Below are 16,043 nucleotides of genomic sequence, written 5' to 3'. Positions count from 1 at the left end.
GCTCCAGCCTGCATTTCTGCTTCGTGAACTAAAATAACTTCTTTAATTTCTAGCTTCACCCTCTGTCCAGAGTCTGGAAATGTCAGAAAAGGTCACATGATCCCTTATTCTAAACTTAAAAATGCAGTCTCAAATCATCATCTTTTAAATCCTGTATCTTAATATCTCATTGACCTGCTTTCATTTTGTGATCCAGTAGGCACTGAAAGGGCTGTTCTGAACAGTGTTGCCTCATGGAAAGACAAATTCCAATTGAGACTGGTTTGTATTAACATCTTAGCATGTCTGCAGGTTAATAGGAATACGATTTGAAACCCTGAAAATCCATGGTATGAAATTGTGATATTGAAACACTTTTCACAATGTAAGTCGAAAGAGCCAATCACCATACCTGAGTTGGTGTCTTTGTCTTGCTATGAGATGCATCTAAAACAGTGAATGTAGAAACTGTTCTGTCTTTTCTTCTGCCTTGTGTTTGTTGTGTAGGTCTGTGAAAGAGAACACTGAGGACATAGACTTAGTAGGCTCAAAAGGTTTGGTATTGTCAGTCAGATTGCTGTTCTTCTGCACTCCCTTATACAGCTTTTAATGATACCTGTGTGGATTTCGGCAGCAAGTGACTGGTCATTGTGGAGTTTCAATGTGTGAGTAACCTTCAGTGTCTCGCTGTCAACGCTGATGAGGTGGCAGTATTACTTAAAAAAAACAATAAAAAGCAGCCTCAGCAAAATAAAACCTGCAATGTCAAATAATGGTTATCTACAACAGCAGACAAATCTGGTTGATATTTGGGGCTAGTTTGGAAATCCAGCTTGACAACCTAAAAGCCCTGACATGTCACAAAGCATAATCTATAGGCAAATTATTCAACCATCCAAAGAGTCCTAACTCTGTATCTAATGATCCCTGTCTACACTTCTTATGCTATCTTCAGTATAACAGGCACCCTCTGCCTAGCTCTGCATGGCTACCTTCTCCTGTGTTTTTTAAATTGCAGTTGTGTTGAAAATAGGCATATAAGTTCTAGTTTTGTGATATATGCAACTGTTAATAAACATAAAATTATTTTGCTTTGTTGAGTTGCCATTAAGTTGACAAAAAAATTCAGCTGTTTTGCTTTTTGATCTTTTTAGTTTATAATATTTCCATTTCCTCCAGGGACAAAATATAGTTAACAAAAGCCTTTGATTTAAGAGATGGAAAGAATGCAATGCTGCTTTCTGTTTTAATTTCAAAATATTGAACACTTGGTCGAGTCTTTGCATTTTCTTGTAATAATTCAAAAATTATTTCATACTTTTGGACAATTGGCAAAATTGCACTGAATTGTGTTTTACATTTGTGTAATGGATCAGTAAGAATATAATTAATGATCATCGCTTGAACTGATTATCTTCAATAAGTATTAGAAAACCACTTGGAAAAATTATGGAGCTTGCATTTTTTTGTAATCAGCATTAAATCTTTCTAATTTAATTTGATGCCACTATATTTTAAAGTAGCATGGGAAATGTGTGTCGTCCTGATTATTTTCACTATTATTTTGTTTAGGCACATGGCCACGCATTCACCACAAAAAACACATAAGTGCACCTACTGTGAAAAAATGTTCCACCGAAAAGACCACCTGAAGAACCACCTTCAGACACACGATCCAAATAAAGAGGCATTCAAGTGTGAAGAATGTGGCAAGAACTACAATACCAAGTTGGGCTACAAGCGTCACCTGGCGCTGCATGCTGCCACTAGTGGTGACCTGACCTGCAAAGTATGCCTTCAGACATTTGAGAGTACAGAGGTTCTGCTTGAGCACCTGAAAACCCATTCAGGCAAGTCATCAAGTGGAGTTAAGGAGAAGAAGCACCAGTGTGACCACTGTGATCGACGGTTCTACACTCGCAAAGATGTTCGGAGGCACATGGTAGTCCATACGGGCAGAAAAGACTTCCTCTGTCAGTATTGTGCTCAGAGATTTGGCAGAAAGGACCACTTGACAAGACATATGAAGAAGAGTCATTCGCAGGAATTATTGAAAATTAAGACTGAACCATCTGAAATGATGGGTCTGCTTCACTCCAGTCCACCCATAACAGTAAAGGAAGAACTTAGTCCAATGATGTGCATGGCGTCGAAGGAGGCAGTAGGAAAGCCATTTACTAGTTTAACAATGAGCATGTACAGTCCACACATTCAAGCCATGACAAATTCTGGATCGTCACACAGTCTGGTTGCAAGTTCTCTTGCCATGGGAATGGGTTGCCAAATGGAGTCTCCATCGTCAATTCATTCAGCGCCCCCTCAACCCCCTTCTAAATATCAGCTTGGATCTACCTCATATGCCACTGGCTTGTCTGAGAAGCCAACAGAAAGTTACTTAATGGACTTGCACAGCAGTTTGCCACTTTCAACCCATGAATCTCCGTCTTCACCAGCTAAAGTAGGCTTAGATTCACAATCTGGGCCTCTGGATGACGTTTCTGGTGAACATTTGCTTTCCAAAAGCCCTGCTATAATTACGGAATCCCTCTGTACAGCAAACATGGACTTCTCACATTTACTGAGCTTCTTACCACTGAACCACCCTACGTACAACCCACCTGTTTCAACAGGGGGGCTGGTAATGGGCTATGCTCAAAGTGAACCTCAGTCCTTGCTTACTGCTCTTCAGCCTCAGCTCCAGGACTCCCAAGGATCTGGAAATGGTCTGAACCTTGGGCCTCTTCACCCATTGTCTCCAGTCTTTACCACCAGCCTGAGCACAACAACATTGCCACGATTCCACCAGGCTTTCCAGTGAACTACTGTTGAATCTTTAATTCAATAATCTGTGCTTGGAGTGGAAATTAATGAAGCGCACAAAGCTTTCTAGAACTCAAAGGAAGCTAAAGCTTTGAAGAAGCTTTTATAAGGCAATTTCCGTTATTCAGTTTAATCCATAATATGGAGGGTTATTTTTTTAAAAATCTATTAGCAACTGATGAGGCCTATACAAACAATGAGCCTTTTGCTTTCTATACCCTACTATGGATAGAAATCCACAGGAGGGCTGATCGTATCAGAATTCTGAAGTGGATGAGTTTTAATGTGAAAATTACTCCCCAGATAGCTAACATTTCATATGTTTTTAACATACACGGAGACCTGTTACAACTGAGAAGTTAATTCATGAGCTAAAAATCTGAAATAGAATTACAGGGAAAGATTAGTGAAGGATGGGAATATAATATAGTTAATATAGCATTGTGCAACATGTATTAATCTCTGCTTTGTCCAAATTGTGTTTTTAAAACAATTTTTGTCGCATGCAAAGGTCTCCTCATGAAACAAAAGTTGCTCTGTGAAATAGTTAAATTGTGCTCGCCATGTGAGTTGTGCCCAGTCAATTGTCCTCTTAAAAAAAATATAGTATTGGTTTATTTCTTCTTTAAAACACCTTTCAGTTCCTAAAAATGTAGATATGTACCAGGAGGTGTTGACCATGATTAATTATTCGAAGAGCAGGGCCTAGAAATTACTGTTTATAATGGTGCTAGGGAAATGCTTAGCATATTCATATGACCTTTTTTTGTTTTAATGGTGGTATGAACCCATTTTAAGTAAACTGGTCAATACCTGTTAAAACAGCAAGCAAATCTAATGGACAATTCAAGTTGTGAACGTTGGCAACAATAGTTTCTAACCTTGCATTTCTTTCTGTATAGCTAAATTTGTCATACTCTGGTGTATGAAAGTTTTCATCTTGCCAGATTGGTCCCTATTTACTACTATGATTGCAAAGCAGCTGCTTAATTTCCTCAGGAAATAATATTTTTCGTGAGGATAGATGTCACCTCGTTATGTTCAATTATTTCAACCCATTGTCTCACATTAAACTATTATACTGTGGTGTGCAGAGCCTACATAGCTTATGCATATGCAGGTTTTGAACATTAATATTAACTCACTTACAGCAAAGTTTATATGTTGCATCCTACGTTATAAAATTAGCAGTTTAAATTTTGCTGCTGATGTTTCTAGGGTACTGATTCAGCACCTCAGTGATTTTTTTCAGTACTAGGCTCAGGAGCACCCTCATTGTGTTCTGTGTAGTACTGTAAAAGTATTTCAGACCATAAGAAATATTGGTTAAACATCTCTGAAAAAGGAATAGCCTAAAGCAAGGTAGACTTGAATGTTAGTTTGTAACAAAGGTACATAATTGCACAAAAAATAATCACAGCCAATCGATCAAAGTTAGCTTGATGCACATTTTTACCGGAGTCTGGCTCTATTTTTCTAAACTATTGAAGAATCATTCTTTGCGTCCAGATTTGTGGCACACTCAAAACTTAACATTTTGAATAAAATTAATTATTATAATAGCCACTATCTAAATGTGTGATGCAGTTTTCCTTCCAACACTAATTTTGCTTTTTAAAAAAATAAGCTTTAAAAACAAAACACTGAACACACTCAATTCTCAGCTTACTGGGGAGATATTGTGGCTTAATTATAATGCAGTTGCTTCTTATATTTTAATCATCTGCCTTTTACATTTGAGTAATAATCCTAAATTTTGCTTTGTGCATTCATTTAAACCCCAAACGTATCCTCAAGAGAAGGAAAAACATTATGATATACATCTGTGTATAATACTAAAGTGCATATATTAGAAGATTTAGTTCCAAATTAAGTAGTTAAAACACATCAAGCTAATTAAATTCTTAACCATCGTCTGCAAGAGGTGCATTGTTGGCTTGTAGGCATAGTAATCTTAAAATCCATCAAGTATCACTAGACTTTTATTGTAGTGAATAATTACTTTGAAAATATTGTACCTTTCCTTGTATTTAGGAGTTGTGAGATCTACAAAGGATACAGAACAGGGTGTTTGGCTTAAGAATACCCTGATTATATGTCAGGGTCTCATCAAGAAAGATTTTCATGTTATGCTTGTGTTTAATGTAAAGATTTTAATTCTGTTACTGTTTTGCCTCTCCTGACAGTGCCTTATTCTGGCCACCAGAGGCTTTGAGCTATTTTGAATCCTTATTTCACAGTTCTCTGAGCAGGACCTCACAAAGACACAACACATCACCTCATGCATGCTTCTTGCTATAAGCCTAGGAGAAAACCAAATTTGCCTTACAGTGAATGTGGACCTCTGTTACTGAATCAACATCAGCAAAAGCCTGCTGTTGATTTGCAATAAGCTGATTAAAAATGATTAAACTCCTTTTGCAGATCAACAATATCTGTATTTTAATGTGTAAATTATTATTTTTATGAAAATAATATCACTGCCAAATTCCTATAATGACAGAAGTCCAGTGTCATTTCTGTCATAGCCTAGAGTGGTTTATCTTATAAACTAGTAAACTGTTGCAGCAATATGTATAGTGTGGCTTTACTCAACTTAAATATCTTAATGGATTTCCTCAGTTCACTTTTTCAGGAGGAGATTAGCATATAGATTGTTGTGGTACCAATTGGAAAATTACCTGCATGTTCCATTCCACCCTACAGAAAAAGAATTGTTTATATCATGGATGATTTGGATGCAGATGAGTGACAACAACTCTGTTACCTGTGGACAGATTTTGAGTTAATCTTAGTAATGTTTGGTGAGCAGCCAAAGTGACAATATCAACTTTATTCACATTGGTGAACAACTGTGTAGTGATCGAGTACACCTTTTCTTAATGAACATTAATTCCTGTATTCATTGTAAGGCTAATAGTTCCTCTTATGGCTGGTTAACTCACTATGTTCTAGCACTTTCATAAATCTATATAGGAGAGTATCTCTTCAGCACCATAAACTGGTATTGAATCTTTTATAAAATTTAAGTGCCATTAGAATTTTGTTACGTGTATTTAGTGTTACTTACGATAAGAGCATTACAGTGTTTTGTATTACTACCATTCAGCTGCTCTGTTTTGTACTTTAATACGTAGGATGTCTGATGTATAAATCAACTTGATGTAAAAACCACAAATACTCTCAAATCTTTTTCTTTCTTGTTTAATTCTGTGTGCCAGGATTTCCAATTGTTAGCATTCAAAGATGTACAGACTGTATTTTGCATTGTACATGTTGCATCTCTCTTCGCTGTATATTAACCAATGTTTACCAATGATTTATACATCAGATGGCCCATAGTCAGTGTGCTTCCATAGTTGCACAATTTCTCTATTTTGTAAAGTTCTTTACAATTAAAAGTGTCATGTTCTATATTTGTACTGATATTTTAGGACTGAATGAAAGCAGATTCAAGGTAAAGTAATTTGCCTGTTATATTTTTTTCATAAATATATGTGCGTACTCCTAAACAAAGTTCATAGACTTGGAATGGAGGCATAATCAACATTGTGTGTTTGCTGGATTGTTCCACAGTGGATGACAGAAGACTGAAAACAGTTTTGCTTCCTCACAAATCACTAAATACCGTTAAGATGGTTTTCCCCTCTCAAACTTCCATGTGCCAAGCTTCGTCCAGGACTAAACTGAATGTGTAAAACACTTAAGGCATAAAGTCCACATAAAGTGTCAATAGATTATTAGTAATAGATAGTAAAAAGTTATTGCAGTTGGAAAAAAAAATGCAGGCAACTTCTGTTCTTTATACGTCGTGTAGTAAATAGTTTTTTTTCCTGCATTTTGTTTTAAATACTGCATTCTGCCACAACAGGATGCTTATTGCATATGGTAATCATTATTTTTATATAGCATTTTATTTACATACTACTGGTATTTGTACAAAATGTATTTCAGGTAAAGAGCAACATAATCACATATTTTTACACGAGTGTTTTATCAGGTTTCATTTGCAATCTGTTGCTGCAGTTGAATTTGTTGGACATTTGTATTGGTAGATCCAAAGAAGTATTTCGGCAAACGTATTTACTTTATTGTACATTATACTTTGACTGCTACCATGTTATCTTTGAGCAATTAAAATATGGAGCTTGAATTGCTAAATGTTCCTTATTTACATTCATTCTGATTCCAACACATTTTGAAAAGAAGATTTAATGAGAAAAAAAATACTGCATGATATATCAGTGTGGAAACTTATTGTTTTGCAATTTTAATAAAGGCTGGAAATCATCCAGTAAGATTAACAAAACAACCTTTTAAAATTCCTATTGGAAGTTCTCCTTGATGTAAAATTCCCAGCTTCACTTCTGAGTCTGTTTGCATGTTTGCCAGCCTTTCATTCACCTGTTTGATGTGAAACCCCATTTAATTGCATTCAGAAAGATTCAACATGTATTTGTGGATTATTGTAAGAATTGAGGCAGATGTCTGTTTTTGATCAACTTCCTATTCTATCCATTAATTCAGACTGCCTTGATTTGTTTACTGATACATTCTTTTCATGTAGAAATTGACAAATGAAAGTTGGATCTAATATTTAACTTGGAAAGAATTGAGGTAAGGGCCCAGACCTTTTGATTCCTGTCGGAACCTTATTCAACCAATTATAATTGTATTATTACTTGTCAGTGATTTTCGTAGAGAGACTTAAGAGTGTGACCTGCTCTGGATGCCTCCCTTATAGAAAACTGACTAGGAATTCACAAAGTGCTGAATTAGCATTGGAAACCAAGCCATGCCACGACCCTTTTTTTAAACAACAAAAGGGGTTTAACGGTCCAAAACGTACTTTGAAATATGGAGCAAAAGTAAGTGTGTAAGGTAAGTAGTTGGGCAGGCTGTCAGTTGGTGGGATCATAAGCTAGATCAGTTTGAAGGGATGCATGATGGACTAGTGTTGACTCAGAGTGGAGGTTGTGTGGTAGCGTCAAGTCCAGTTGGGTCAGGAAACTGGTGACTTATCAATGGGGAGAATGGGAATTTTGGGCTTGTGGGTGGAAAATGTCAGGGTTTAGAATTTGGTCGTGGGGTGTATTGAACACTGGGAAGGAAGGCTCGAGGTCAGTGGGGAGTGTCATTGTTAGTGATTAGAGACAAATTTATTGCTACTCAGGAGTTAAAGAAGTTTTCAGTCACTAAGTCAAAAATATCAAAACCTCTGACTCTCTAACCTGAAGTTTGGAAACTCTTCTGGAAGACTCCAGATGTTGGATAATTTCCTATTGCACATTTTAAACTTTCCAGGCAGTCATAGAGTCATAGAGATGCACAGCACAGAAACATACCCTTCAATCCAACTCATCAACACTGACCAGATATTGCAAATTGATCCAATCCCATTTGCCAGCACTTGGCCCATATCCCTCTCAACCCTCATGTACCCATCCAGGTGTCTTTTAAATGTTGTAATTGTACCAGTGTCTACTACTTCCTCTGGCAGCTCATTCCATACATGCATCACCCTCTGAGTGAAAAAGTTGTCCTTTAGGTCCCTTTTAAATCTTTCCCCTCTCAACCTAAACCTATGCCCTGTACTTCTGGACACACCCATGCCAGGGAAAAGACCCTGTCTATTTACCTTATCCAAACCCCTCATGATTTTTTATATCTCCATAAGGTCACCCCTCAGCCTCCGATGCTCCAGGGAAAACAGCCCCAGCCTATTCAGCCTCTGCCCATAACTCATAAGCACAGCAGGTCAGGCAGCATCCAAGGAGCAGGAGAATCGACGTTTCAGGTATGAGCCCTTCTTCAGGATGCTGCCTGACCTGTGCTTTTCCAGCAACACATTTTCAGCTCTGATCTCCAGCATCTGCAGTCCTCACTTTCTCCTAGAAGATTTTAACCTACTGCGAATCCTCTTACAAGGATGTCTTCCTTGAAGAAGCTCTCTTCCTCCCTCGATTCCTGAAGAAGGGCTCATTCCCAAAACGACGATTCTCCTGCTCCTTGGATGCTGCCTGACCTGCTGTGCTTTTCCAGCAACACATTTTCAGCTATAACTCAAACTCACCCACTTTAGCAACATACTTGTAAATCTGTTTGGAACCATTCTACTTTGGTAATATCCTTCTTTTAGGAAGCAGACCAGATTTGCACACAATATTCCACAAATGGCCTAACCAGTGTTCTGTACCGCCGCAACATGAACTCCCAACTCCTTTACTCAATGTTCTGACCAATATCTTTACTATCCTATCTACCTGACACTCCACTTTCAAGGAGCTATGAACCTGCACTCCAAGGTGTCTCTATTCAGCAACACTCCCTAGGACCTTACCATTAAGTGTATAAGTCCTGCTAAGATTTGTCTTTCCAAAGTGCAGCACCTCACATTAATTTAAATTAAATTTCATCTGCCACTCTTCAGCCAAATGGCCCATCTAATCAAGATCTAGTTGTACTCAGAGGTAACCTTCTTTGCTGCCCACCAGACCTCCAATTTTGGGGGTGCCATCTGCAAACTTACTATATTCACATTCTATTCATATACTATGTTCACATGCAAATTATTTATGTATATGATGAAAGCAGTGGACCCAGCAATGATTCTTGTGACACACCACTGGTCACAGGCCTCCAGTCTGAAAAGCAACTCTCCACCACCACCTTCAAGCTAGTTCTGTGGTGATCTAACCTTGCTAACCAGACTCCCAGAGGAACCTTGTTGTATGTCATACAGATCACATCTAACGCTCTGCCTTCATCAATCCTCTTTGTTACTTTTTCAAAAAACTCAATCAAGTAAGTGAGACATGATTTCCCACACACAGAGCCGTGCTGACTATCCCTAACCAGCTTTTGCCTAGTCAAATACATGTAAATCCTGTCCCCCAGGATTCCATCCATCAATTTACCCACCATCAATGTCAGGCTTATCAATCTATAATTCCCTGGCTTTTCCTTATCGCCTTTCTTAAATAGTGGCACGTTAGCCAACCTCCAGTTCATCGGTACCTTACCTGTGACTATCGATGATTCAAATATCTCAGCAAGAGGCCCAATAATCATTTCCCTAGCTTCCCACAGAGTTCTAGAGTACACCTGATCAGGTCTTGGGGATTTATCCACTAAATTTCACCCTCTATTTCTCCATATTCTGTGCCTTCCATGTCTTTCTCTACAATAAACACTAGTGCAAAATACTTGATTATTATCTCTCCCACCTCCTGCGGCTTCACACAATGGCTGCCTTGCTGATCTTTGAGGGGCCCTATTCTCTCACTAGTTACCTTTTTCTCCTGAATGTATTTGTAAAAACCCTTTGTATTCTCCTTAACTCTATCTCATGTCCCCTTTTTGCCCTCCTGATTTCCCTCTTAAGTATACTTCTGCCTTTATATTCTTCTAAGGATTTAATCAATCTGTCTACACCTGACATATGCTTTCTTCTTTTTCTTGACCAAACCCTGCATTTCTCTAGTCATCCAGCATTCCCTACACCTAACAGCTTTTCCTTTCACCCTAACAGTTTCACCCTAATATTGTTTATGAATTCTTGTTAGCTCATTTTGAAGGCTTCCTATTTTTCAGCCATCCCTTTAACTGCAAACATCAATACTAATCAACATTTGAAAGTTCTTGCTTAATACCATCAAAATTGACCTTCCTCCAATTTAAGAGCTTCAACTTTTAGGTCCAGTCTATTCTTTTCCATCACTATTTTAAGACTAATAGAATAATGGTCGCTGGCCCCAAAGTGCTCCCCCACTGACCCCTCAGTCACCTGCCCTGCCTTATTTCCCAAAATTGGGTCAAGCTTTGCACCTTCTTCCGTAGGTACATCCACATACTGAATCAGAAAATTTTCTTTTGCACACTTAACAAATTCCTCTCCATCCCAACCCTTAACACTATGGCAGTCCCAGTCTATGTTTGGAAAGTTAAAATCCTCTACCATAACCACTCTATTTTCTACAGATAACAGATCTCCTCAAAAATTTGTTTCTCAATTTTCCGCTGACTATTAGGGGCTCTATAAGGTGATCATCCCTTTCTTATTTCTCAGTTCCAAATAGCTTCCCTGGCGGTACTCCCAGGAATATCCTCCCTCACTACAGCTGTAATGTTATCACTTATCAAGAACGCCACTCTGCCTCCTCTCATGCCTCACACCCCCCTTCTGTCCTTCCTTGTAGCATTTGTATCCTGGAAAATTAAGCTGCCACTTCTGTCCATCCCTGAACCATGTTTCTGTAACTGCTATGATATCCCAGTGTCATGTTCCTTACAATGCCCTGAGTTCATCTGCATTCCATATTTGACCTCTTGCATTGAATGTAGTTGTAGTTTAATTTACCTTGTCCTCTGCTTTGTTCCTGCCTGCCCTGACTGCTTGACTGGCTGTTTTTCCCAACTATACCAGTTTCAGAGTAATGTCTTTTCTCACTATCTCCCTGGGTTCTTGCCCTCACCCCCCACCTTACTAGTTTAAATCCTCCTAAGCAGCTCCAGCAAATCTCCCTGCCAATGTATTAGTTCTCTTCCAATTTCGGTGCATTCTGTCCTCCGTATGCAGGTCACTTAGTTCCGACAAGTCACCTGAGTCTGGACCTCTGGTCCCACACACAACTCCAGTGTACACTTCAGCAACACTCAGCTTCCAATTAGAATATCTGGCCAATGTTTATGTAGCACTCTTGATCTGTATTTATCCAGAATGTCAGTGCAGATCATTAAAGAGACTTGAGCTACTCAACACCTTCAGTTCTCTGGCACCACTCCCAAAACATAAGCAACTGCATGTGAACCAACAAAAACATTTACGCAGATTCAGTGGTTAGAATAAATCTGGAGAATGAATTCAGCTTTACAGTGCATAAAAGTATTTACATAAGAGCCAGTAACCTTCAGTCACCTTTCTATGCATTATTTTACTTGACACAAAAACATTGTACTTTCCAATTTAGATTTTGCCAAAATGATTAGTGCAACACTATTGTGAGACAGTTTGGTGGGGAATTTCCCTTTTCATATGTTCTTAAATGCTGGTTTCTGTTTAGTGACGTTTTTTCACTCACATTTTGCACTTAGAGCAAACAGCTGTTTGTAAGGGTTTGGCAAGTTTTCTGTTTTTCAATCTTCAAACATATTTTGTATTTTGATGTTCATGGGAATTAGGAGAAAAAAGCCGGAATAAGTTATGCTCCTTACATTTAATCTTTGAGCCTTGCCAGGAATTGTTCTTATTTTGCAGTGGTTTGATTCCAGCGTTCTTTAGAATATTGTTACTTGTGTTGCTAAGAAAGGACAGGCAGCACCACCAGCAATGAGGTGATCCTCGTGGTTTTACTAAATATACTACTTGCAATTTTCTTTTTTATTTCTTTGTTAATTTTAATCTAAATATCAACACATTGTGGCATTAACAGTCAAACCCTTTGGAATTCTCTACTCAGAGTTGTGGATGAGCTATCATCAAGTATATCTAAGGATTTTTAGTGTCTAAAGGAATCTTGAGATATGGAGAGTAGGTGGGAAAGTGAAATTGAGTAAGATCGGCCACACTCAAATGAAGTGTGGAGAGGCTGAATGAGCTGGGGCTGTTTTTCATGGCGTATCTGAGGCTGAGGGGTGACCAGAGATGTTGATAAAATCATGAGCATGGATAGGATAAATAGACAACGTCTTTTCTCTGGGGTGGAGGAGTCCAGAACTAGGGAACATAAGATGAAAGGGAAAAGGTTTAAAAGGGACCTAATGAAAGTCAGGATATCGGCCAGGATTGATGGATCCTTGCTTTAGGTTTTGGGAGGCTGGAAGAGTCTCTGTTTGGGAGACTTGCTTGAGGGGGAGTTCATGATGTCTTTCAATCAGCTGAGCCAGAAATATGAATTGTCCAGTAGGGACCTCTTTCATTATTTTCAGATTAGGGACTTTATACAGAAAAAAAGCTACATATTGGTTAATCCCTACAAGTCTGACATGGAGAAGAGAGTACTTCGGTCCACAGGTACTCTCTCAATCAGTACCTTCTATCATTTACCAGGAGATAGTGTCTCGAAGGACATTGAACGGCTGTGTGGAATCTGGACACAGGAATTGGAGGTGGAGATCTCATCAGAGACATGGGAGGATAGCTGGGAGAATGTGAGGAAGATTTCAATCTGTAACCGGATGCAGGCTATGCAACTGAAGGTTGTCCATAAGGTCTATTTGGCTCTGGACCAGCTTGTGAAATTTAAAAAAATGAACATCCTCAATGTGTCCCAAATATAAAACAGATATTGGTACTGTTACTCATTGCATGTGGTCATAATACAAGCTTCGTAGGTATTGGGGCGCTATAGCGAGTGTTCTGGAAGGGATCTTGGGAACTGAGGTCAGGGTAGATCCAGTATCCCCCCTCATGAGTCTGCCAAATCTGCTCACTTTAGATGCGCAAAGGAAGAAACTGCTTAATGTTCTTTCATGTCATGCAAGGAAGAGCATTCTGATGAGCTGGACATCGAAAAATCCTCCAGGACTTTTGGGATGGCGTAAGTTAGTTATGGAACATATCCCCCCTAGACTTCCTTACAAGTATGGTGCACCAGAAAAGGGAATTTTTTTAAAGGATGTGGCAGCCCATTTTGAATTTTATGGATGCAGATTTGTGGGCTATATTGATGAGGGCCTTTGTGCAGCTGCGAGGGCGATGTCTGGTGGTCCGGGGCCCCTGAGAGGTAGAATCCTGAATAAATACCGATATGTCAACTGACGCTTCTGGAGATGGGGAGCTTTGATGGGGTTGCGCTGAATGCTGTAATTTAACTTAGTTCAATCTAATTTAATTTTGTTTCATTATTTATTGCATTGTAGATGGGTAGTTTTTTTTCTCTAATTTGTGTAGTAGAGTAGTAGTTCATTTATTGTTATACTATAAAATTGTTATACTAGTTCATAGTAATTTTATAATTTTGTAAAAAATTCAAAATCTTATTCAATTAAAAAAAATTAGGGAGGGACCTTAGAAGCAACTTTTTCATGCAGAGAATGGTGTGTGTCTGGAATGAACTGCCAGAGGAAGTGGTGGAGGCTGGTACAGTCACAACATTAAAAGGCACTGGATAGGGATATGAATAGGAAAGGTTTAGAGCGATATGGACAAAGTGCAGGCAAACGGTACTCGATTAATGTAGGATATCTGGTTGCCATGAACGAGTTGGACCAAAGGGTCTGTTTCTGTGCTGTACATCTCTATGACTCTACTAGAGTAGGATGTTAATATATACCTGAGTTATACTGAACATTGATAGCTTTCAATAGTATAAGTATTAATTTGATATAAAATAGTATTGTAGAACTCATTGTATTAAACTTTAAAGGCTAATATATGCATTTTGTTTTCCTTCAAATTTTGTAAATGTTAATATTAGTGAGTGAGCAATTAGTGATTCACTATTGCACAACTGGCTAGTTTAAATTTCCTGTCTAATTACTAATGCATACTTGCCTGTTTTGAAGTGTGTGTGTGTGTGTTGAAGATGGCGGGTGGCAACGACATCATCTTCATGTATCCCCATAGCTGGAGCGCATCATGTTGAACCAAGGAAACCAAGCTTGAAATTTGAGAGATTTGGCACTGAAAGCATGCCAATTTTATTTTCATAGATATAGTTCCAACTTGATTGAAATTTTCATTAGTTATCTTTGACAGAAGTGTTTCAATGGCATCTCTTTCTGAAGTTAAGGAAATTTTATTTTGTATGCTTATTGTACCTCAGACACAGTTTTCTAAATTTATTAGTTCAGCTTCATTGACATCATTGCTTACAGGTCAAAGGAGCAGGAACTTGCAAACTGTGTTTGGTAATGTGCATTATTACATTGAATTTCACCATATGAAAGTAATTTGAAATTGAGAAAGTAAAATATGTACTTAAAGAACAATCTTGGGAGTTGATCTGTAAATGTTGACAAATATCAGAAATGTATCAAATATGAATGGCTTCATTAAGCCCTTCCCAATTCCCATAAAATACAAGAGTTTATGTCTTTCTTAGAGTCACTACTTCAAAAATAAAACCTGTATGTTATGGCTATCCCTTCACCCATGCCCCAACTCCAATAATCTATTCATTGGATATTGGGTCACAAGTGTGACAGAATGGGTACAGCTCCAACAACCTTGACACCATCCAGGTCAAAGCAACCCTCTTGATTGGCACTAGATCCACAACCAGTGACGCTCAGTATCAGCAGTGTGTACCATCTACAAGATGCACTGCAGAAATTCACTGAAGATCCTTAGACAGCAGACCCATGATCACTTCCATCTGGAAGGATAACAGCAGCCTCCAAGTCACTCACCATCCTGACTTGGAAATATATCAAAATTCCTTCACTGTTGCTGGGTCAAAATCCTGGAATCCCCTTCCTAAGCGTACTGTGCATCAACCCACAGCAGGTGGACTGCAACGGTTTAAGAAGGGAGTTCACGGATTTAGGATCATTTGGCACAGCCATTTTGGCACAAGCAATTTAGCACGGCCTGTTTGGCACAGCCTATTTTGCCGCAGACCCATTTAGGTGCAGAACTGTTTTGGCGCAGATATATGGTAGTCGTCAATGAAAACCAACATAATAGTAGAATCATTAAATGGGTAGTTTGCAGTAGTTTGTAGTTATTATTAAAATAACTAGTCATCAAAGAAAAGCAACTGTACAAGGAACTTTACAAGTGATCAACGAGTGCCTAGAAAATTTGGTCAGAAGCTTGCCAAAGAGCGATGCCTAACAACAGAGCGCTGAAGAAAATGGTTCGTAGGATAAGGAAAGAAATTGGTGCTTACCCAGTAAATCCAAGAAGTTTAGAAGAACTTGTAATTCCAGATAGCTTTAAAACATATTCTGTTAATGAATATAATGGAGAACAATGTTTACCAGCCGACAGCTGTAGCACCACCTGCAGAATTCTATATTTGGAAGAAAAAGAAATGCCGAGTTTCTGAAACAATCAAAAAAGTTATGTTGATGGAACATTCAAAATTTCCCTACCTCTATTTTCACAAGTTTATGTTATTTTAGGGGAAATACATAAAGGTGTGTTCCCACTGTTGTATGCTTTACTCCCAAATAAGTTACGAATAACATTGGATAAATTATTTGAAATGGTTCTGGAAATCCAGCCTGAATGTTGCCCTGACATTATCAACTGTGACTTTGAACTTGTACATCTCGTGCAGGGCATGATATTCCATCGA

General features: G+C 38.4%; 1 protein-coding gene across 3 annotated transcripts in view; it reads left to right on the top strand.

The window, feature by feature from the left end:
• The window catches only part of plagl2 (pleiomorphic adenoma gene-like 2), a 133,596-nt gene extending 126,656 nt beyond the window's left edge, over positions 1–6,940 (top strand). For all 3 annotated transcript variants that reach the window (XM_060836406.1, XM_060836407.1, XM_060836405.1), the window contains one exon: positions 1,552–6,940. In XM_060836406.1, coding sequence (XP_060692389.1) covers positions 1,552–2,797 — 1,246 coding nt within the window. In that variant the 3' untranslated portion in view covers positions 2,798–6,940. The remainder of the gene's footprint in view (positions 1–1,551) is intronic.
• The last annotated feature ends 9,103 nt before the right edge of the window (positions 6,941–16,043 follow it).

Source organism: Hemiscyllium ocellatum, chromosome 15, assembly GCF_020745735.1.
Source record: "Hemiscyllium ocellatum isolate sHemOce1 chromosome 15, sHemOce1.pat.X.cur, whole genome shotgun sequence".
Classification (NCBI taxonomy): domain Eukaryota; kingdom Metazoa; phylum Chordata; class Chondrichthyes; order Orectolobiformes; family Hemiscylliidae; genus Hemiscyllium; species Hemiscyllium ocellatum.
Note: the sequence above shows the minus strand (reverse complement) of the source record. Positions and strands in the feature narration are given on the sequence as shown.